The sequence below is a fragment of the Bidens hawaiensis genome, unplaced genomic scaffold (genome assembly GCF_021521415.1).
Source record: "Bidens hawaiensis isolate Kalapana, Puna unplaced genomic scaffold, B.hawaiensis_p1.1 tig00011271_1, whole genome shotgun sequence".
NCBI classification, from domain to species: domain Eukaryota; kingdom Viridiplantae; phylum Streptophyta; class Magnoliopsida; order Asterales; family Asteraceae; genus Bidens; species Bidens hawaiensis.
Window position 1 is genome coordinate 743329 of NW_027491878.1, and position 24481 is coordinate 767809.

The window sequence follows — 24481 nt, forward strand, 5'->3', positions numbered from 1 at the left end:
AACTTATGATTTATACTGATTGAATTGAATAATACTTTGAGATAAAATGTGTCGTTCTCAATAATTTAGTTTTACTACTTTTTTCTTTGTAATAGCTTGTTATGTATTGGAAGTCGAAGAAGGGGAACTGTAGCTATATACAAAACTCATCAAACATGAAAGCTAGGCAATAAAAGTTGAAAACATATCTAGGGATTAGCATATGAGACCGCGATCCACAAACTGACGCATGGGACTCACCATTTACTTGGGAATAGAGAGGGGAAACATAGCATGTCACAAGAGCGATGTGAGGTTTGGAACTCTACTGCGAAAGGGACGCCACGCGAGCCGGGCTTTTGGAGATGGTACTGTAACTTTTGTATTTCTAAAAAGTCCCAACATCATTAGAAACTCATGAAACGCGTTACACATAGTAGTTGCACCATATTTTGTATATACGAAGGATTCAAATAGCCATACACATACTTCAATATATCCAATTTAATGTAATACGTAACTTTTCAATTATAAGAGGTTGATTACAAAAGTATTATATCACAAAATGATATGATTTAGGAAGTTTTAATGGTTTATAATTCATATGATGTGATACACTGCATGGTATTTAACATGAATTTGGAAAATGATAAATTGATTATAAAACTCTCTCATTGATTCTTTATGATATTTTATTGTTGACGGTTTATGAGCGAGTCAAAGATATCATTTCTTTCAAACCTTTAAGAGTTAAAAATTACTTGCATGTCACGAAGCGTTGGGTCAAAATGAGCCACTTTATAATAGTCACTTTTGTTCAGGTCATTTTAAAAAGGTATTAATTTGGTTTTAATAATGTTTAGATTATTGGATATCGTTTACTTTGGATTAAGTTCCTGAAATTGTGCCATTGGATACATGTAAGAGGTGTGATGTTTAGGTCTAATGTTTAATCGAATGTCTAGTCTCGACCGAATAAGATTACAAGGATTTACTATCTAATTAGAAGGGTCTATGTGTTATCTAATATGCTTGATAATAAGTAGGAGATATTCGTCATTTCATATTCTACTTTCTCTTACCATCAGACTTCGATATATTAATTACTAAATTCCGTTGGTTGTGTATTGACGCTGGAGAGTTCGTCGACTAACAATTCCTATACCCTACAGATTGTGCCATTAACATGCCATTCAATTTTTCCATCGGTTTCAATCTCTACCATCGCCCCTCAATTCGTGTTTCAATCAACCATATTAATCATTTGTTCATTTACACGAACCATGAGTTAAACAGATACCGACTGAATCCACGTCGCATCACCCCCGCACGGCAAAGATAACTCGCGCCGATCACATCCTCATTACATCTCCGCCGCAACGCGCGGGCACACCTACTAGTATATATATATATATATATATATATATATATATATATATGTATGTATGTATGTATGTATGTCTGTGTGTAAGTAACAAAAGAAAAGGTTAAAAATGAATTGTACGAACACTTGATTAATTATTATCGATTATATTAATGTTGGTTTAATTGTTTGTTTTGCTTGCGCTGCTGCTTAAGCAACATTTGGGCCTTTTAAGGATTTCTTTAGTAAACATCAATATTATTTAACCGGTGGTGGTGTGTAGAGGTACCAAAAAATCAGTTTGGAACTGGTTACCCGGAAACCGACCTAGTATGGAACCGCCAGTTCGTATAGCGATATAGTTTTTTCAATAAAACCGGCCCGAACCGGTCTGGATCAGGTTAGGTAGTTATATGCTTATACTGGTTTCTAAATCGAACCGATTTGATCCAAATCGGTTCGGTTAGTTAAAAAAACCGGTTTTGTATCCCTCTAGTGGTGGGTAGAGGTGGGAAAACCAAGTTTTTTAGGAACCGCAACCGGGATAGAAATACGTTTTAGGTTCGGTCAACAATGTCAATAACAAGTTTTCCGGGAATGGTCGACTTTGAGCGGTTCGCCGAGTGTTAGCCGGGTCCGGTTTTTCACCAGGTAAAGGTGAAAACAGTTTAAGTAGGTTGGATTCAGCTTCGTGTACGATTTATCACCTAATTCGTACCTGCGGGTTGAGGCAGAAAACCGTCAAGTCAAGTGGTGGGCCACACCGACCACCATCTTTCAATCAATCAATCAATCAATCATACCCAGTAAAATCCCACCGACAGCAGAGCTATAGGTAGGGTCTGGGGAGGGTGGGATGTAGGCACACCGTACCTCTATCTAAAGGAATAAAGAGGTGGCTTCCAGAGAGACCCTCGGCTCTAAGAACATGTGTATGAAGCAAAAAAAAGAAATCAAAGTTTAACAGTTATATAAAAAACTACTACTAATTATAATAATATTAATAAAAAGGTCACAGTTTAACCGCAATATAAAAGCTAATAATAATAATAAAATATGTAAGGGAAATACCATTATGGTATGTGACCTAAATAAGTTAAGTCTAAGCCCTAAGGTATTCAATTCTCTCTAAAAATCCTTAACTTTAATTCTACTTCTCCACGAATTCATATCCTCAACCATGTCCTCGGAGAGGTTTAGGTCTATCAAATCATGCCTAATCCTCTCATCCCAAGTCAATTTCGGTCGTCCTCTACCCCTCCTCCCCTCTATAGTAATGTTTTCTACGGATCTAACAGGATTCGTCGTCTGTCTTCTCTTTACATGTCCAAACCATCTCAATCTCCACTCTCTTATCTTGTCTGCTATGTTCGCCACCCCTAATCTCTCGCGAAGCACAACGTTTCTTATTCTGTCTAGCCTTGTGTGCCCACACATCCAACGTAGCATTCTCATTTCTGCTACCTCCATCTTCCGCACTTGTGCCTTCTTGATGGCCCAACAATCTGTTCCATATAGCATTGCAGGTCTAACTGCCACCCTATAGAATTTTCCCTTCAGATTAGTCGGGAAACTCTTGTCGCATAATATACCTGTGGCTGCTTTCCATCTACACCATCCTACCTGAACTCGGTGGGTCACATCACTGTCTAATTCCCCATCGCTCTGTACAAATGATCATAAATACTTGAACTTCGTTACCTGCGGGACTACCTGCCCTTCAATTGTGATGTGTGCGTCTTCACTGTCGTTTATCTCACCAAAATCACAGTGTAGGTACTCCGTCTTAGATCGGCTAATCTTTAAACCTTTTGTCTCTAAGGTTGTTCGCCACTCCTCAAGCCTCATGTTTAGATCTTGTTTTTTCTCAGCAAGTAACACAATATCGTCTGCGAACATCATGCACCACGGGAGAGTCCCCTGAATCGACTTTGACAACTCATCCAAGACTACTGCAAAAAGAAACGGGCTCAACGCTGACCCCTGGTGAAGACCTACCTCTACAGAAAAGAAATCAGTACCCCCCACTGGCGCACGGACACTTGTTTCACTCCTGGTATACATATCCATAATTATCTCTATGTATTTCCTGGGCACTCTTCTACCCTCCAAGCACTCCCAGAGCACCTGTCGTGGCACACTGTCGTAGGCCTTTTCTAGGTCAATAAACACCATATGTAGATCACGCTTCTTGTAACACCCCGACCAAAGGCGGATTATACATCGGGGCGCCACATATTGCTTCATTACTCGCGACACTATTGGTGTCAATATTTATAAATACACATTTTATCGCGCACGCGCAGCGGGAAAAATAAAGAACATAAATCAAACATAAATCAATATATTATAAATTATAACATTCAAACAACATTAACTTGTCTTGATACATTTTAATTCTAGGTCCAAAAGTAAAAACGTCCTACGTGTCCACAAGCTCCAAAACAGCTACTGCAAACCTGAACATGTGTTAAAATAAACGTCAAACACTTGCGTGTTGGTGAGAAATCAAGTTTAATAGATAATCATAGATAATCACAGTAAATCTGCGCGCAACACGTGTATGTCTAGAGTTTAACAAGGGTGTAATCAGATTGTGATCAAGCCTAAGATAGTTCATAGATCATAGTTCAATCCATGCTCCCAATTGAGCATAAAAACGAGAAAACATCTGTGCAAGTGTAAACAAAGAAAACCGTAAACGATAGGTCTCCCGTGTTCAACTAATGGTACCAACGGAACTGCGGAATAGGCCGAACAAAGCGGTTAATGATACACACATACAAATAAACAGCCAAGTAAACGTCCTCAACACATGGGATACTGCGCGACTAAAGTTCATAAACAAGTTTAAGACTCAAGTTTTGTATGAACACATGAACATCCCAAAGCATTTAAAATAAAAAGGGATTAGATACGAGATAACTCACATGATAAACGATGCGGTGATAGATAAAGCAAGAACCAACTTTAAACAAGCACAAGTTAACCTATAAATAAGATTATTGTTTTAACGAGTGGTTTTAAGTCTTGATTATAAGTTAGCATAATTAATAAGTAAATTATTATATATACATATATACATTACCGGAAAAGCAGGGCAGAACGGAGGAAGACGGAGGCGGAGAGGGAGGCGGCAGGAGGACAACGGCAGAGAGCAAAAAGGGAGGAAGAGATAATAAGTGTAGTGTGTGAAGTGTTAAGAAAATAGTACTATATATAGGCAAACCCTAGGGGACACAAACCCTAGAAAAGATCTCCAAAAGTAAAAGATTCCAAAAGCAAAAGATATGGAAAGATATGGCAGCTGCAGGGGGCAAAGGAAAAGCTGACAGGGAACAGTAAAAAGCATGGGCGGGTCAGATAAAGGTACTGGTCAAGCATGGAAAAAGCAGATCTCAAAAGATTATGTCAGTCACTTTATCTGCCAACCAATGGGGTTGGCGCGCATGTTGCGCCGAAAGTAACTTTTCAGACATAAAGCAGATTAGGTCAACAGCTCAAAAGATAAGACAACACAAAAGCAAACGGCTAGATTAAACAGAAGAAAACTCAAAGGGTTTAGCGCGAGAAGGTTTGAGCGCGAAGGCAGACACAGAAGGTCAAGAGAGCGCGAGCGCGAAGGCAGACAGAACCAACCTTAACGCGTCGCGGAAAGAACTACATTTCTAAGCGCGCCGCGGGAAGAATCACATTTCTTAGCGCGCCGCGGGAGGAACTATAATTCTTCGCGCGTCGAGGGATGAACTACGATTCTTAGCGCGCTGCGAGAAGAACTACAATCCTTAGCGCGTCGCGGGAAGAACTACCGTTCTTAGCGCGCTGCGAGAAGAATTACAATTCTTAGCGCGCTGCGAGAAGAGTTCGTCTCGCGTATCGCTGAAACAGGTGGTCTTCACGCAGGATTCCTTGTAAGGGGTCTGGCGCGTGGAGCTGCGCAGACAACCTTAGGCGGGAAGGAACAAAGGACAAGCAAAGAGTAAGGAGAGAGGGAAACAAGGCTTAAGGGCGGGACGGCGACAAGAGGGAAAAGAAGGCGGAAAGAGAGAAGGAAGAGGCGGGAAGGAAAATATATATTATTATTAAAAGTAAAATATAAGTATAAATATTAAATAATAAAAGAGAGATCGGGTCAGAGAAACGGGTACCTGGGTCGGGTCGGATCGGGGCAGATGTCACAGTCTCCCCTACTTTAAGAAATTTCGTCCCGAAATTTGTCTCGAAGTAGGTTGCGCAGAGAACAGGTACGGGTACTTGATCTTCATCTGATCTTCCCTTTCCCATGTAAACTCGGCTCCGCGCTTGGACTCCCAGCGAACTTTCACGATAGGGATACGACTGCGCTTGGTTTGCTTAACCTCGCGATCCATAATCTCAACAGGCTTCTCAACGAAATGCATAGTTTCATCAACTTGAACTTCATCAAGCGGAATGTGAAGGTTCTCGTCAGCTAAACACTTCTTGAGATTGGATACATGGAACGTTGGATGCACATTACTGAGCGCGGGCGGCAGGTCAAGTCTGTAGGCAACTTTTCCCACACGCGCGAGAATCTTGAATGGACCAACATAACGAGGAGCAAGCTTACCTTTCTTCCCAAAGCGGACAACACCCTTCCAAGGCGACACTTTGAGGAGAACAAGATCACCAACTTGAAATTCGAGAGGCTTTCGCCTACGATCTGCGTAACTCTTCTGTCGGCTTCTGGCAGTCAGCAAATGATCACGGATCTTGGCGATTTTATCGGTTGTCTCTTGAACAAGTTCGGGTCCTGTGATTTGAGTTTCACCCACTTCGCTCCAACAAATCGGGGAGCGGCACTTACGACCGTAAAGTGCTTCAAATGGGGCCATACCGATACTGGAATGATAGCTGTTATTATAAGAGAACTCGATCAAAGGCAGGTGTGAATCCCAATTACCTCCAAAATCAAGAACACAAGATCGGAGCATATCCTCAAGAGTTTGAATAGTTCGCTCAGACTGACCGTCAGTCTGAGGATGATATGCCGTACTCATGTCCAAGCGAGTTCCTAGCGCAGATTGGAGAGATTTCCAAAAGCGAGATATAAAACGGCCATCGCGATCGGATATGATGCTCAAAGGAGTACCATGGCGGCAGACGATTTCCTTGACATAAAGCTGCGCGAGTTGCTCAACACGGTAGTTTTCACGAATGGGCAGAAAGTGAGCAGACTTAGTCAATCGATCCACTATTACCCAGATGCTATCATGTTTGCTTGCTGTCAAAGGTAACTTGGTAATAAAGTCCATCGCTATACCTTCCCATTTCCACGTAGGAATTTCTGGTTGTTCGAGCAAACCAGATGGGCGCTGGTGTTCAGCTTTAACTTTAGAACAAGTCAGGCACTTAGCTACGAACACAGCAATATCCTTTTTCATACCGGGCCACCAATAAGTTATGCGCAAATCCTTGTACATCTTATCAGCGCCGGGATGAATAGAATACCGAGATTTGTGCGCTTCACTCAGGATATCAGCGCGAAGATTCTCATCACAAGGGATCCAGATGCGATTGAGATAGCAGAGAATTCCACTCAGATTAGGGACAAAGAGTGCTTCCGCGCCACACGCTAACTCGGCGCGAAGGTTACCATTACTGATGGATGCGCGCTGCGCGTCACGAATACGCGATTCAAGGTTGCTTTGAATCGGCGCGAAGTGAAGCTGGGTGCGCGGCAAGATACAGTTAAGTTGGCAGGGTTTTCGGCTGAGCGCATCGGCTACCACATTAGCCTTACCAGGATGATACCGGATCTCACAATCGTAATCGCTGATGAGTTCGTTCCATCGGCGTTGCCTCATGTTAAGTTCCTTTTGATCAAAGATATGCTGAAGGCTTTTATGGTCAGTGTAGAGGATACACTTAGTACCATAAAGGTAGTGTCTCCAGATCTTCAAGGCAAAAACAACTGCACCAAGTTCGAGGTCGTGAGTTGTATAATTCTTTTCATGAACCTTAAGTTGCCTTGATGCGTAAGCGATAACCTTGCCTCGTTGCATAAGAACACAACCGAGACCTTGGTTGGATGCATCGCAATACACGATAAAATCATCATTACCCTCAGGTAGCGCAAGAACAGGAGCTTCACACAACAAACGCTTGAGCGTTAGAAAGGCTTCTTCTTGCTTCGAGCCCCAAATATACGGTTTACCTTTGTGCGTCAGAGCTGTTAAAGGCAAAGCGATCTTCGAGAAGTTCGAAATGAAACGCCGGTAATAACCAGCTAAGCCCAGAAAGGAACGGATCTCAGAAGGAGAGGATGGCGTAATCCAGTTCTTGATTGCTTCAATCTTGGATGGGTCGACATGAATACCCATCTTGTTCACAACATGACCAAGAAACTGTACTTCATCAGACCAAAATTCACACTTGGAAAGCTTAGCATAGAGTTGCTCGGCTCTAAGCTTCTGCAACACCAACCGAAGATGTTGCTCATGCTCGGCCTTGGTCTTAGAATACACCAGAACATCATCGATAAACACGATCACGAATTTATCCAAGAAAGGCCTACACACCCGATTCATTAGATCCATGAAAACGGCGGGTGCGTTGGTTAGACCGAAGGACATGACCAAGAATTCAAAATGGCCATAACGAGTTCGAAAAGCAGTCTTCGGAACATCTTCATCGCGGATACGCAACTGGTGATAACCAGAGCGGAGATCGATCTTCGAGAAACAGGAGGCACCTTGGAGTTGATCAAAGAGGTCGTCAATACGCGGTAAGGGATACCGGTTTTTAATGGTGAGTTTGTTCAACTCACGGTAATCAATACACATGCGAAACGATCCATCTTTCTTTTTAACGAACAACACCGGAGCACCCCAGGGCGAAGAGCTAGGGCGAATGAATCCTTTAGCAGTCAACTCTTGAAGTTGGCTGGCCAATTCTTGCATCTCAGCGGGTGCAAGACGATAAGGAGATTTGGCTACGGGGGAAGCACCAGGGACAAGATCAATACGGAACTCGACTTCACGAGCGGGAGGGATACCAGGAAGATCATCAGGAAAAACTTCAGGAAAATCACGCACAACAGGGATATCGCGAAGCTTCTTCTCTTCAGCAGGTTTAACCACATGGGCTAGAAATGCAATACACTTCTTCCGCATGAGTCTTTGGGCTTCGGCGCAAGACATAAGTTTAAGACCACTGGAGGGTTTTTCGCCGTAGATATGAAGATCACCATTTTCTCGAGGTATGCGAATCAATTTCTTGGCGCAAATAACTTCGGCGCGATTCTTCGAGAGCCAGTCCATACCAATGATAACATCAAAGCTTCCAAGAGGCATAGGGATGAGGTCGATCAGAAAATCGTTTTCGTTAAGGTTAAGCGTGCAATCTTTAACTACCGAGTTTATTAAAACAGTTTCGCCATTAGCCAATTCAACTGAAAAATCTTCTTTTAAGTTATCGCGCGGTCGCGCAAGCTTCCGCTCAAAGGCGCGAGAGATAAAACTTCTATCGGCGCCAGTATCAAAAAGCATAGATGCATAAAATCCGTTAAGCAAAAATGTACCATTAACTACGTCGTTATTCGCTTGCGCTTGGTGCGCGGTTATGTTAAAAGCTCGTCCACGCGTCACTTGGTTTGAAATCTGGTTCACCGGATTCGCTTGTGTAATCTGAACTTGTAGCCTTGGGCACGCGTTCCGGAAATGACTTGGATCACCGCAGTTAAAGCACGATCTGGGTCGTGGGTTTTGGTAAGTTGGCTGTGGGTTCTGCGGGTAGGCTGGTGGTGTTGGCGCAATCGGATTGGAGGGAGGGGTTCTACAGTACTCAACGGAGTGACCTACGCGGCCACATCGGTTACATTGTCGACACGGGACTTGAGGTGGGTGATGAAGTCTACAGGTTGGGCAAAAGGGTTGGTTTCCTGTGTAAGGTTTCTTAGTTGGCGGGGCAGGAAGTGCTGGATTGGTTAAGGCATAGTTGTGGACTACAGGAGGTGCTGGGTAGGTTGACAGCGGGTTAGGCGCGTAAACTGGTTGATAAATTGGTTGCTGGACAATGGGCGGGTTGGTAAGCGCATAGGCTTGTCTGCGCCTACGTTTCTGGTTATGGTTTGAGGGTTCTGGTTTGGTTTCTGTTGGTTCAGGGACAGTCTTGGTGGGTTTGGTCTTCTCAGTTCCCCGCAGGAACAGGGTTCCTGCTCTGACATGGTTGTCGCTGAGCACAGCGGCCAATTCGATGGCGTCAGAGAGGGTAACTGGGTTTCTGGCCCATACAGAATCTTGAATTTCCATGGGGAGACCCCCAAGGAATTTCTCGATTGCTCGGCGTGAAGGGGTAACAAGGTGAGGGACCAGTAAGCTTAGCTCGTGGAAGCGCGTCGCGTACTCGCGCGCTTCACCGCTGTATTGCTTCAAGTTCCAGAATTCTTCCTCCAGGCGCTTAACTTCGTTGGGAGGGCAGAATTCTCGCGTAAGAGTTTCCTTGAATTCCTCCCATGTCATGCTAGAAGCAGCCTCTGCGCCACGCGCATGAGCTACTCCATTCCACCATGTAAGCGCTCTGGATTCCAGGACACTGGAAGCATATAGGGTTCGTCTGTCTGAGGGGCATTGGGTATGGAGGAAAGTGTTTTCAATCTTCTCAAGCCATTGGAGCATCACGGTGGCTCCTTCAAGACCTGTGAACTTCGGAGGGTTACCCGCATTAAAGGACTTAATGTTATAACTGGAGGTATTAGCATTGTTTTGGCTCAAAGCTTGGGCTATTGCGGCGGCCATTTCCTGGGAACGTTGCTGTCTACGCACGCGCGAGGCTTCTCTTCTCTGAAATCGGCGAGATAGCGGAGGCATTCTATAAAAGTTTTAATTTTAGTTAATATCTTGGTTTTTATCGCAAAGTTTAACTTTATAAAGCTTGGTTTCGCAGAGTTAGATACTATCAAAAGTTAAAGTAAAATAAATGATCCTAAATGCAGACTTTAATAAAGGTAACAAATTCGAATCAAGAATCGACAATTCACGTATCACCGTGACTTTCCGAGTTCTCAATTTAAAATAGCTAGTAAACGGGTATTGGAGATTGACGATTCATGTATCACCATGACTTTCCAATCTTCAATATAAAATATACAAGAAAATGAGTATTGGAGGTTGACAATTCATGTATCACCATGACTTTTCAAGTCTCCAACCTCAGAACATAATCGTAAATGGAAATTGAAAATCAACTATTCATGTATCACCATGACTTTTCGGATTTTCAGCCCCAACAAACGAATATGTAAGTAAAATCAATAAAAATCGAAATTCGACAAAAATCGAAATATCGCGAAATAAAACATAAAATCATATACTGCGCAAGTGCGAGCATATTCATAAATAACGAGTAATTAACAATAAGCGCGCAAACATGAGATTTCTCTCATGCGCGAGAAGGGACTCTTAGGTATTCTAGGCCGTTACGTCTAACCACCTATCCTAAAGTCAACGAGCTCTGATACCAATCTGTAACACCCCGACCAAAGGCGGATTATACATCGGGGCGCCACATATTGCTTCATTACTCGCGACACTATTGGTGTCAATATTTATAAATACACATTTTATCGCGCACGCGCAGCGGGAAAAATAAAGAACATAAATCAAACATAAATCAATATATTATAAATTATAACATTCAAACAACATTAACTTGTCTTGATACATTTTAATTCTAGGTCCAAAAGTAAAAACGTCCTACGTGTCCACAAGCTCCAAAACAGCTACTGCAAACCTGAACATGTGTTAAAATAAACGTCAAACACTTGCGTGTTGGTGAGAAATCAAGTTTAATAGATAATCATAGATAATCACAGTAAATCTGCGCGCAACACGTGTATGTCTAGAGTTTAACAAGGGTGTAATCAGATTGTGATCAAGCCTAAGATAGTTCATAGATCATAGTTCAATCCATGCTCCCAATTGAGCATAAAAACGAGAAAACATCTGTGCAAGTGTAAACAAAGAAAACCGTAAACGATAGGTCTCCCGTGTTCAACTAATGGTACCAACGGAACTGCGGAATAGGCCGAACAAAGCGGTTAATGATACACACATACAAATAAACAGCCAAGTAAACGTCCTCAACACATGGGATACTGCGCGACTAAAGTTCATAAACAAGTTTAAGACTCAAGTTTTGTATGAACACATGAACATCCCAAAGCATTTAAAATAAAAAGGGATTAGATACGAGATAACTCACATGATAAACGATGCGGTGATAGATAAAGCAAGAACCAACTTTAAACAAGCACAAGTTAACCTATAAATAAGATTATTGTTTTAACGAGTGGTTTTAAGTCTTGATTATAAGTTAGCATAATTAATAAGTAAATTATTATATATACATATATACATTACCGGAAAAGCAGGGCAGAACGGAGGAAGACGGAGGCGGAGAGGGAGGCGGCAGGAGGACAACGGCAGAGAGCAAAAAGGGAGGAAGAGATAATAAGTGTAGTGTGTGAAGTGTTAAGAAAATAGTACTATATATAGGCAAACCCTAGGGGACACAAACCCTAGAAAAGATCTCCAAAAGTAAAAGATTCCAAAAGCAAAAGATATGGAAAGATATGGCAGCTGCAGGGGGCAAAGGAAAAGCTGACAGGGAACAGTAAAAAGCATGGGCGGGTCAGATAAAGGTACTGGTCAAGCATGGAAAAAGCAGATCTCAAAAGATTATGTCAGTCACTTTATCTGCCAACCAATGGGGTTGGCGCGCATGTTGCGCCGAAAGTAACTTTTCAGACATAAAGCAGATTAGGTCAACAGCTCAAAAGATAAGACAACACAAAAGCAAACGGCTAGATTAAACAGAAGAAAACTCAAAGGGTTTAGCGCGAGAAGGTTTGAGCGCGAAGGCAGACACAGAAGGTCAAGAGAGCGCGAGCGCGAAGGCAGACAGAACCAACCTTAACGCGTCGCGGAAAGAACTACATTTCTAAGCGCGCCGCGGGAAGAATCACATTTCTTAGCGCGCCGCGGGAGGAACTATAATTCTTCGCGCGTCGAGGGATGAACTACGATTCTTAGCGCGCTGCGAGAAGAACTACAATCCTTAGCGCGTCGCGGGAAGAACTACCGTTCTTAGCGCGCTGCGAGAAGAATTACAATTCTTAGCGCGCTGCGAGAAGAGTTCGTCTCGCGTATCGCTGAAACAGGTGGTCTTCACGCAGGATTCCTTGTAAGGGGTCTGGCGCGTGGAGCTGCGCAGACAACCTTAGGCGGGAAGGAACAAAGGACAAGCAAAGAGTAAGGAGAGAGGGAAACAAGGCTTAAGGGCGGGACGGCGACAAGAGGGAAAAGAAGGCGGAAAGAGAGAAGGAAGAGGCGGGAAGGAAAATATATATTATTATTAAAAGTAAAATATAAGTATAAATATTAAATAATAAAAGAGAGATCGGGTCAGAGAAACGGGTACCTGGGTCGGGTCGGATCGGGGCAGATGTCACACTTCTTCTCCCTATACTTTTCCATTAATCTTCTTATAAGGTGTATTGCCTCTGTGGTGGAACGCCCCGGCATGAAGCCAAACTGGTTGACCGTAACCTGAGTTTCTCGTCTAAGTCTAACCTCAATCACTCTTTCCCATAGCTTAATAGTATGACTTAGTAGTTTGATTCCTCGGTAGTTACCACAACATTGGGCGTCTCCTTTGTTCTTATAGATAGGAACTACAACGCTGCTCCTCCACTGGTCTGGCATCTTACCTGATTTGAGAATACTATTGAACAGAGTAGTTAACCACATGACTCCTTCCTCCCCCAGACACTTCCACACCTCGATGGGTATGTTGTCTGGGCCAACCGCCTTAGACCTTCCCATCCTCCTAAGTGCGTCCTTCACCTCTTCTCGTGTAATCCGTCGGCAGTAGCAGTTATTCGATTGTTGTCGATGAAAGTTTGTGTTGTCATGTTCTTCTTGGTAAGCTCTCCCATTGTTAAAAAGATTGTGAAAGTAGGTTTGCCATCTTAGCTTGATGTCCTGCTCCTTGACCAGTACATGCCCATCTGTATCCTTTATGAACTTCACCGGTCCTAGATCTTGCCTTCTACGCTCCCTGGCTTTGGCAATCTTAAACATAGCATGTTCCCCCTCTTTTGTTTCTAGACTTTCATACATCCGTTTAAAGGCCGCCTTCTTTGCTTCCGCCACTGCCTTCTTTGCCTCTATCTTGGCCGTTTTGTAGTTGTCCCTCAAATCCACTCGCTCCTCCTCATTCGTGCACCTCAAATCCACTCGCTCCTCCTCATTAGTGCACCTCATGACCACCATCTTTGAGATATTTAAATTAAACGAACCGCCGGGCCGGGCTGAATGAAATTAGGTTAGATTAGAAAGTGAATCGAGGCTCACCAACTTCTGATCATCGCTTTGCTCTTGCTGATTCCAATTGAAGCAGTTTTGTTCGATTAATTAAAGGTATTCTTCATCTAATTCACTAATCTGTCTTTGATATTTGTTTGAAGAAGTGAAAACCCCCAATCTGTTATTATTATACAGTTTTTACATTCATATGTATAATCGATAACTGATTTACCGTGTAGTTTCTCTTGTTAATTGACCCCAATCGTTAACTTATTAAAGAGTGGATAAAACAAGACTTCAAAATTATAAAAAAATATTTTTTGTAACCAAATTGTTCTGCAGTTGTTTGCGGCCATCTTTTGAAGCAAACAGTAGAAACATGGGGAAGAAAGGATTTAACAAGGGGCCCACTGCAACTTCCGGGTCTCAAATGTCGGTTACATTACGAGAAGCTTCAACCGGGAAGAAACACACCAACACTAAGGCATCTTTGAAGTTGCAGCATATCAAGAACCTTGCAATGTGGGCTAGTCAGGATACTGTTGTACATTCGTTAGGTGCCTTTTTCGGTCACCATTTAGCTGCTTCTTCCGAGTCCATTGGTGCCCTGGTTGACCCGTCTTTATTTACTTGTCAAAGGTGCATACATTCACACAAACTCTCTCATATTATAATACTATATGTTGGTTATCTCATGACTAGGCCTGTAAGCTAACCGAACGAACACGAACAAGGGCATGTTCGTGTTCGGTCATTTAACTTTAAGTGAGCACAAACACTTAATCGGATAAAATGTGTGTTCATGTTCGTTCTTTTAAAAAATGAACATGTTCGTGTTCGTTTCTGTTCGTTTATTTAAAATCTAAACGAATAGTTCAAGAGCATAATTGAATAAAGATAAACGAACATATATGAACACAAACTAACAAATAAAAAACATTAATTTGATGATTCAACCAAAGTTTCATCCAAGAATGAGCATAAATAAACGAACATAAATGAACACCTGTGTTCGTGTTCGTTCGTTTGATTAAACGAAGACAAACTTTTTGTTCATGTTCACTCGTTTATTAAATGAACAAACATAAGCGAACTTCCTGCCAAATGGTTCACAAACAGTTCACTGAACGAACGTTCAGTCATTTGCAAGCCTACTCATGACCTATGTTGTTTGTGCAGATGTGAATCAATACTTCATCCAGGCTCCAATTGCACCATCCGAATTGAGAAAAACAATAAACGTGCTCGACACAAAGGCAAGAAAACGACACATCAACCTCAAAACAATATTGTATACACTTGTCATTTTTGTTCACACAGAAATATAAAAAGAGGCACTCCAAGAAACACAAGTCAACCAAAGGTCAAACCACATCCAAAGTCAAACAATCAAAGAACCAATAGCACTGTTGCAAACACTACAGCAGCTTCACCGGGACCCGCAACAGACGGTCCTCACATGGACAAAATGGGAACTGTGGAAATAAACTCACCAAATTGAACCGGGACTGGCACATTTGGTCCAACTACTCCACTGGCCAAGCCGACAATGACTTTGCTGGAGTCATTGATGAAGAAGAGGAAGCGGTCGGGGGCTAAGAAAAAAGTGGTACCCGAAAGTACTCCAGTTGTCGAGAAATCGTCTAACAGAAGGAGAAGAAAATCTTGGACTAGTTTGAGTGAGATTTGATGAAATTGAAAATGATAAGAGAAGGAAGTTAAATGAGTTTATACTGTAACATTATTTAAGCGGTGAAAAATTTTGATGCTTAGTTGATTATCTTATATGTTCATTTTTGTCTAAAATTTTGACATTGAGTTCTCAATCAACTTCTTTTTATTGCTGGATAGATCATCACAAAACATCAAAGTGGTACAGCTACATATATTCTGTGCATATTTAATATACACCATGCATATAAGTTTATAGTATTAACACATTATGTATACAAATTTTAGAATGGCTAACTTGCACCTTTGAAACCTACTCACATATGTGCACTAATGTTCATTATGAGGATGGAACTTTCATCCACCTGGAAAGAACAAGTGCAATACACACCTTAATACCGCTACACAGAGCAATTTTGTCCTTTTGGTATTAACGCATTGTAGGGTGGAAGGGGCAACCTCAAGCAGCGGCTCGACTTCACTCAGGAACACCATCGCAAGCCATTTAGGTTTGCTAATCGGGTGGTAATTCATGTTCGTGAACCCATTGACGATGCCAAACATTTGAATGTTGTGGAGGGTGAAAGATGTTTTGGGTAACAAAAATGATGTCCACTCCCTTTGGGTATCGGGTACTTACAAATAAAATAAAATAAAAATGACATGACACTACTTAATTGGTTGATGCTTTAGATTGTTAAGATATAAATTAGGAGTACCCCTTCTATCCCTAGTTACAAATACCGAATGAGATTCAAGAAAGCAAAATCCATTAAAACTTGAAGAGGTCTTCTATTTATAGCCGGAGGTATGGATTGTAATTTAGCTTAGTGTCAATTGGGATATCCACTTTGTCCCCTATGTGACCTACATGGTGGAGATCGTGGATACCGTTTTGCGCAAAACATAATGTGCAGTAGTGTTGTCTTCCATAAACAACCGTCGCATGTACAGGTGGCGCTACCCTGTTGAGCTTTCTCTCCCCTATACAAGTATGGTACTAATGGTGGTCCCCCGCGTGTTCCTTTATCTAGGTGGCACCCGTAGATTTTTTGTTTTGACCCGACTTCAACCAGAATCCGAGACCATATTGGTCAGCGACTCCAACTTCCTTTTATTATTTTGACCCGACTCCAATCGACTGGTTGATTAGGGTTTTTACAATTAAAAAAAAAGTTGAAAACCCAATTATGATTGGTGTTCGGTCAACCGGCCTTCAGTCGGTCGTTGGATGAAGCAAACCACAATTTCTTTTTTTATTTTACTTTTGTACTTGTTCACTGATTATTGATTGTACAAATATAAATTTTATAAAATAAAAGTTACCAATCAAAATTCATAAACTGAAAGTTATATATAATTTAAACACATAAATTTATTAAAAATACACTAATATAGCTAAGCGTAATTAAATATTAGAATTAGACAATAAATGATGTGTTGTAAAACACACTTAATTTCCTTATCGTTTTATCATGATTTAATTGCTTTTTAGTTTAATTATTAAGAGGTTTAGCTTGTTTTTGTTTAATTTTACAAAGATGGATGTTTACTTGTAGGTTATGAGTTTTAATGAATAAAAGTGGCAAGTTTGAAGACTCTAGGGGCTTATTTAAGCAACTTTGAAGACTACAACTCAAGGTCCAACCCAAGCCCACAAGTTAGAAGCCTTGTATAATATTATATTAAGATAATTAATTGAGTTTTCAGCCATTATCCAGCCAAGAAACCCGAAATCAAAAGAACCCTAACTTGGCAGCCTCCTTGCGATCGGAACAGCAGCAAAAGGGAAAGAAAAAGAAGAATCTTTGGCGGTTGTGGTGGCTGTGACGGCTGGAGAGGAAGAAGAACATCAAGGAGGCTCTTGTGCAGCTTCTAGGCATCAAATACATCCATAAACTCAGCCATATAACCCTAAGTAATCATCTTTAAACTTTGTTTATTGTTCAAGAACCCTAACTAGTTGAATTGATCTTTTTCTTTAGATTGTTTTGCAAGTAATTGATTGTTTGACTTTGATTTAGTTATTCTTGGATCTTGAATGAGTTTGATTATGTTTATGATGATGTTTATGATGTTTTACTTGAATGTTAATGGATGTCCAAAATTAATGAGTAGCTAATCTTGTTTGTTCTACCTAGGTTTGATGAATAGTGTTAGGTTTTGACTAGTAATATGGATTGTTAATGATCATGGCTTAAATTGTTAATGTAAAGTTTGATTTAATAATAAATTAGATTGTGTTTGGTGGCTGTGTTTTGTTTGATTATACCTAATAACCTCGTGCTTTAATTAATTGAATCGGTTTTGATTAGTTGTTGCATGTTTAAGGCTCTTTACTTTGTGTTTAGGGTTTGTTTGCGGGGTGTACAACCGTAGGGATAAGTGGGTAAATTAATAAGATAAAATCAGTTGTGAAACACCTTCTTAGAGACCGAGCGGTGATAAGAAGTAAACTCGTCTCATTACTTTTACTTGTTAGAATTAAGATCGGCCGAGAGCGGGTTTTGTTCTTGTCGGGTTTGGTTGTTTGAGCGATTAGTTGGTCTAGTTTAAGTTAAGTTGAATTGTTCCTCTATCCTTGGTTGCGTAGTATTCGTTTCCATTAGGCTAGTGTGTCGGTGAGACCGAGAGGTGAGTCGGCATTAGAACACGTTAATAATTTGTTTTCCCGGTTTGTTCTTAAAATCAACTAAAATAAGTTAGAGTTTGTTAGTGAGACCGAGAGGTAATCTGACCTTCTTGAGCGAACCTTAGTTGTGTCATCCTTTAGAACCGGTGTCGTGAGAGTTTCCAATCCATTGTCTTGTCATCTCCTTCAATATGATTCTTATCCAGGTAGATGTTTTTATCACTGCAGTCAAAGTTTCCGAAGTTTTGTCAAAAGTTTTCATTTAGTTAAGTTAAGTAGTTAAATTAAATCTAAAAAAAATCAATTAAATATTTTGGTGAGTCTTGGTTAGAGTTTAGTGATTATAAACGTTTTCACGTGTCTTCGAGTTCGATATCCGGACTTTCATCATCTGTGCTATACGCGATCGGTACACTTGCCGTTTGTGTGAACTAGGATAAATTGTTTGTTTTTTAAAGCTTAGTTGCGACTTGTGTTTTATTTATATATATATATATTCACACATCAATAAAGTATACTTAAGCATAATTATTTTCAATTTGAATCATCGTTCGACCAATCCGACTTGAACGTGCTCGTGCTCGTCCTCCTATTCTTCATAGTAATACGACCAATCCAACGACCTTGATATGTTTCTAACTCTGAATTAGTCATTTTATCCTCTTTGTTATATATATATATATACTCATTTAAAAATTTTCTATAACTTTTTAAAACAATAAATCTAATCATAATGATTTGGTTGTGTTGTTAGTGGGACTAAAAATTTTAGGTTTGACTGGTTTTGTAGATAGAAATGAAAGAAATTAGATTTGTAACAAAAAGTTGGGATAGATTATAAATGACAGTAGCCTTAGAGCATTCACAGCTCATTCTTTAAGTTGTCAAACCCATATAATTTATGGTAAATGTTGAGAAAACTATCAAAATCACATCTCCAATTCATTTCTTATTATATGGATGAGTTATATGACAACTAAAGTAAAAACCTAAATATAGGGACTCACTTTAGATCCATATCATCAACTATCTCCCAATCACAATAAACTAGGGATGAGATCGGGACCGTACCCATACATGTACCCGAAAGTACCCATACCTAAAAACAGCAAATCTTGGTACCCGTACCCGAATTATATGGTACGGGTACATGTACTTTGGGTACGGTACTCGCTTTGGTACCCCTTTGTTTTCTTTTAAAAAAATCTCCACTAAACTAGGTAACGGTACGGTACCGAAAAACAATTATCTATAATATCAAAACCGTAATACCCTAACCAGAACAGTAATACCGCAACCAAAACATAATATCAAAACTAAAAATGAAACAATCAATAATAATATAAAATCCATTCCCTTTTCTTTTTCTTTGTTTATTGTTTTCTCAATTTCTATAGAAAAACAAAAGAGAAAAGTGTAACATTCGTCAATTTGAACCCGAAAAAAATACCCGATCCACTTTATATTTTGGTATAATTGAAACTTTTCTACTATGAAGCGTTGGAATTTTATGTTATTATTATGCATTGATTTATTTCATATATATAAATTTTATTTAAATGTTTATTGGAATATTGATATATATATATATATATATATTCGGTTACAATATTAATCTAGGTAGGAGAATTACACACTTGTTTAAAATGAATTTATAGTTTTGATAAAAGATTTATAAAAGAAATGATGATTTTGACAATTAAAGTTTAAAAGTTAAGTGTAGAACAATTCAAAGGCCAGGGGGCTTTGTGAAACTTTATTATACCGCCATCTTCTTCTTCCCATAAATCATCACGTTTTATTTACAGAAAATATTCCGGCGCCCTCAAGTAATTTCCGGTGACTATTAAGTATTAAACTCACTATATAGGGTCGAAATGATTAATCGAATATACTATTTGACTCGTAATCATTCATCGATCTTTACGCCACCAGTTTTAGAAGTTAGTTTCATGCTTTTAACACTAATTTAATGCCGTCGAAAAATACGGGATTTTCTATAAATAGAAAACGCGTATGTAAATCCTATAAATTGAGACGACCTTGCTCATATTTGACGCACCTCACTTGCCGATCGGTCTATTTCACTCTACATCTCTCTCTTTCTCTCTGTGTGTGTTAGTGTTTAGTCGATCGCCACTGCCGTGTTGGAACTCCGACGAACCCCTCCACCGCTTGTTTAAGTAACGAAGAAGGTTAGTCTTGTACCAATACATTCGTTTTGATCTAGTAAATAAAAGACTCAATGCAGAGCCCAGTTGGACCCGCAAGACTCACCTTAAACAGGGACGTCTGCGCAGAAACCAACTGGATCCGCAGGACCAACCATGCTCAGAGACGTAACGTCCTTACGCGCAGTACGCAAGCTGGTCCCGCAGGAAATGCCTCCCAATGGTGAAGGACTCCGCCTGTCCCCGCAGCCTCGGATACAAGCCATTAGGGAAGGCCACCCGCGCAGCAAGGCTACACGCACAAGGCACTTAGCTCTCATTCAGTGTCACCTGAAGGAATGAGCGAAGCCGGGAACAATCCCGCATAAGGGCGGGAGGGGGAATACTCCCGCCCAAATAAGCCAGTCCGTACGATACGGGAAGATCTTCTGTACTGTACCTGACGAGGTATGGGAAAAAGATCTGACTAAAGATACGACAGCTTATGGACAACAGTATGGCGAGCAGCATGCTCCTACACTGTATGTCACTATTAGCCGCTGCCTACTCACCAACTCTTGTCATACCACGTGCGTAGCTGGCAGTTGGTGGAAAAGGAATAGTATACAGCAGGCCTGGTCGCTATCAGCCGCTACCTACCCACCAACTACCAGCAGGGCACGTGCGTAGGCTACTGTTGGTGGAACAGGAACACTGTTGCAGCCGGCCATACCTCCTTGGAAACCTACCTTCGGCTATAAATACCACAAATGGTATGACCATCTCATCTTATCATATCATATCACATTATCATCATATTATACCTGATATCTGCTCTAGCAATCTCTTAATATACTTTTATATTTAAAGAGCAATCTAGTCTGATTCTCACGCCGGAGGGTGGTCACAAGGAGGAACCCCCCCCCTTCTCAGTGACGAGCTCACGGTGTCTGTTTTGCAGGTTATCAGAAGAACCATCTTCAAAGGGTCTAACCCCTCGTGGGAAACATCTATCTAACCCCCAGGTTATCAGTAATCTGTCCGGGGTCCGGTTAGTGTTTCTTCATTGGCGCCATCTGTGCATAAAGCTAGATCTACATTTTTCTCCAGTTTTTTCAAACTTCTACAAAGATGGTTAGAGAAATTCCGGTAACCACAACCCCAGCTACTGGGGGGAATACCGGTAACACAGTTTTTACAAACACTACCCCGGTTACCCAAGCCGGGGCAAGTGAAGTAAATTTTACGAACACTACCCCAGTTACTCATGCTGGGGCAAGTGCAGTAAATGATCGCCTACCGGGATCCACTGATACCCAGGTTGAGAAACGAAGACTCCCCCGCCAAACTCTCGATGAAGTCAAGGCATGGGCGGAAGCACGACAAAAGGAATTCCAGGCCGAGTTGAACGAACGCTTGCGTTCCGTACAACAGGCCGACGAATTCGAATACTGGGAGGATGACTCGGAGGAATCCGACTCCGACGCGAACCCTCGCCATAGGGCAAAAGGGAAGCGTAAGGAAATGGAATCCCAACCGAAAAGGCATTTTAGACAAGCCTTCAAACCAAAAAGCACAGATGGAAGTCCACGAGACTTCTCCAAAACGTTCAGACCAAACGTTGCAAATGCAGGAACGTCCAAGTTTGCAAGGGACATTGCGGAAGCAATCGCCCCAAAGAGTGCCAAACAAATGCCTAACATAGGCACATATGACGGTATATCTGATCCAGACGATCATTTGAACAGGTTCATAGCGGGGGCAACCGTCAGCAATTGGACGGAACCCACGTGGTGCTACATGTTCCAAATGACGCTTGTTGGGGCTGCTAGAGCTTGGTTTGATCGTCTACCGGTCAACCACATCTACGACTGGGCAGACTTCCCGCAGAAGTTTAGCCAACACTTCAGCCAGCAACGGAAGTATACCGAGGAACAATGGACAATCCTCAAATGCATACGAGAAGAAGATGAATCTCTGCCAAACTTCATCACTCGCTTCAACTCAAAGAAGCTAAGCTTGGGCAATATCAGTGAAGATCTTGTTCGCGCTGCCTTCATCCAGGGCGCGCATGACCCAGAGCTCATCCGCACCCTAACGGGTAAAGATGGCATGCCATCCACATGGGATGCCATCATGACAGCAGCAAAACGCTATGCGGAAACGGAGAAGCAACTGGGTAGAGATCTCCCCCAGAACACAAACCTCTACACTCAGAAGACGAGAGAAGACAACGTCCTCACCGCCCGATTAAATAAAAAGCGGAAGCTAGGCATTTGGCAGTCAAGGGTAAACTTTGACACCTCATCCGGCTTCCAACATCGATTGGGCGGAAAGGATAATGTACAGCCGCACCGAAACTCCAGATGGACCCCACTCACCAAAAGCGTCACTGAGATATTCGCCACTGAAGAGCTCCCGTGGCCAAAGCCTCCAATAATCCGACATCGTCACGATGCTGATCGGAACAAATACTGTGACTTTCACAAGACAAAAGGCCACAACACTGAAGAATGCATAGACGTAAAAGACATGGTTGAAGCATTTGTCAGAGATGGGACGCTCGCGCACCTCGTGGCGCAATAAAGGCTGAGCAGGCGGGTGCGTGTAGAACCCCAGCTGGGGAAAACACGAATAAAAATTCCAGCTTCAATATCGAGACTACATGCTGCGTAAAGAACGAGATCCCGAACCAGGTGCGTATCGGCTCGATGGCACTCCCATCCCAACAACATGGAAGGGAGCTCATTTACACAGTTTGCATGTAAATCAATTCCAATTTGTAAAGAAAAGGCCAAGAGCCACTTCTAATGGAAATGATTCTCTTTAGAACATCGAAGCTGATGATTTTACTTTTCTGAACACTAATATGACGATATTCACATTATGTGAAGTCGTTGCGTGGGAAGGCGGTTCTACCCGCACAAACCCAATAATGTGAAAAAAACCTTCACGCAGGTCAGTTGAAGGGGAAAGGTTCAGCACCCAAAAATGAAAGTGCCGGTCTATCCGCACGAATCATAATGGGGAAACTGAACAATAACCTATCAACAACCGCGCGTCGAACGGTTAAATTATGCAACACTGGTAACGGCATTCACATTATGTGAAGTCGTTGCGTGGGAAGGCGGTCCTACCCGCACAAACCCAATAACAGGAAAAAACCTTCACGCAGGTCAGTTAAAGGGGAAGAGTTCAATTATCCCATTAAATGAAAGTGCCGTTCTATCCGCATGAATCATGAAAGGAAACTGAACACTAACCTATTGACAACTGTGCGTCGAACGGTTCAAAAAAAAATTCTTAAAAGGATGAGGAAAACCTACACGCAGGTCAGATAAGGGTAAAGTTTCGCCATCCTACTAAGTGCAAGTGACGGTTCTACCCGCACAATCACGAAAGAGGAAGCAAAACTTCACCTATTATCAACCACGTTCAAAGGTTAACTTATCCTCAAAGGATGAGGAAGACCTACACGCAGGTCAGATAAGGGTAAAGTTTCGCCATCCTACTAAGTGCAAGTGACGGTTCTACCCGCACAATCATGAAAGAGGAAGCAAAACTTCACACCTATTATCAACCACGTTCGCAGGTTAACTTATCCTCAAAAGATGAGGAAAACCTACACGCAGGTCAGATGAAGGTTAAAGTTTAGCCATCCTACTAAGTGCAAGTGACGGTTCTACCCGCACAATCACGAAAGAGGAAGCAAAACTTTAACCCATTATCAACCACGTTCAACAGGTTAACTTATTCTACACTTGGAAAATTGCTAATTTAAACTAAGTATGCAAGTCATAAGTTTATAAAGCAAGAAACCCAAAGAAGGAAATAACAATCTTATACTCAAAAAGATTAATATTTCACAAACGAATTATTACAAGAATGGCCGGGTAACTACCCGCCTACGAAAAGAAAATAAATACATCTGTACAAGACTATCCTAGCAATGGGAAGGGATCTTCAGGATTAGGCTTCAGGGCCACTTCCACTTGGACCAGCCCCATCAGTAGAGCGTGGCAGTTCAAGGAAAGCTTTGAGGATAGCTAGCCCATCATCAGCAGCAGCAACTTCGTTTACCTTCTCCACCACCGGATGCGGGAAGGCGGCGTATTGGTTCACCGCTTGGTCATATGCAGCTTCGGTGTCCGCATCGAACAAAGGGAAGTTGGAAGGCGGGACGCCTTTCTCAACGAACCCTAGACCAAGCAGAAAGCCGGCCTTGTCCCCATCCTCATGAGAAGCGTTGAGGGCTGCGCTCATGGCATCATCGTAAGTAGTCTCTGAGAAGACCCGATGCACAACCTACAAAGAAAATACAAGTGTCAAACACCTTTTCTATGTACAAAGGAAAGCGTGA

General features: G+C 41.7%; 1 protein-coding gene across 1 annotated transcript; it reads left to right on the plus strand.

Moving 5' to 3' along the window:
* Positions 1 to 13993: 13993 nt before the first annotated feature.
* LOC143537637 (uncharacterized) lies at positions 13994 to 15432 on the plus strand. Its single transcript, XM_077031360.1, has 2 exons — positions 13994 to 14307; positions 14848 to 15432. Exons 1-2 carry the CDS (start codon positions 14048 to 14050, stop codon positions 15167 to 15169), a joined length of 582 nt encoding a protein of 193 aa, XP_076887475.1. The 5' UTR covers positions 13994 to 14047; the 3' UTR covers positions 15170 to 15432.
* The last annotated feature ends 9049 nt before the right edge of the window (positions 15433 to 24481 follow it).

Bases quoted from the DNA above. Each gene is read 5' to 3' on its own strand.
- LOC143537637 (XM_077031360.1), top strand. From the start codon at position 14,048: ATGGGGAAGAAAGGATTTAACAAGGGGCCCACTGCAACTTCCGGGTCT. The intron at 14,308-14,847 runs GTGCATACATTC...TTGTTTGTGCAG, and splicing joins TCTTTATTTACTTGTCAAAG to ATGTGAATCAATACTTCATC.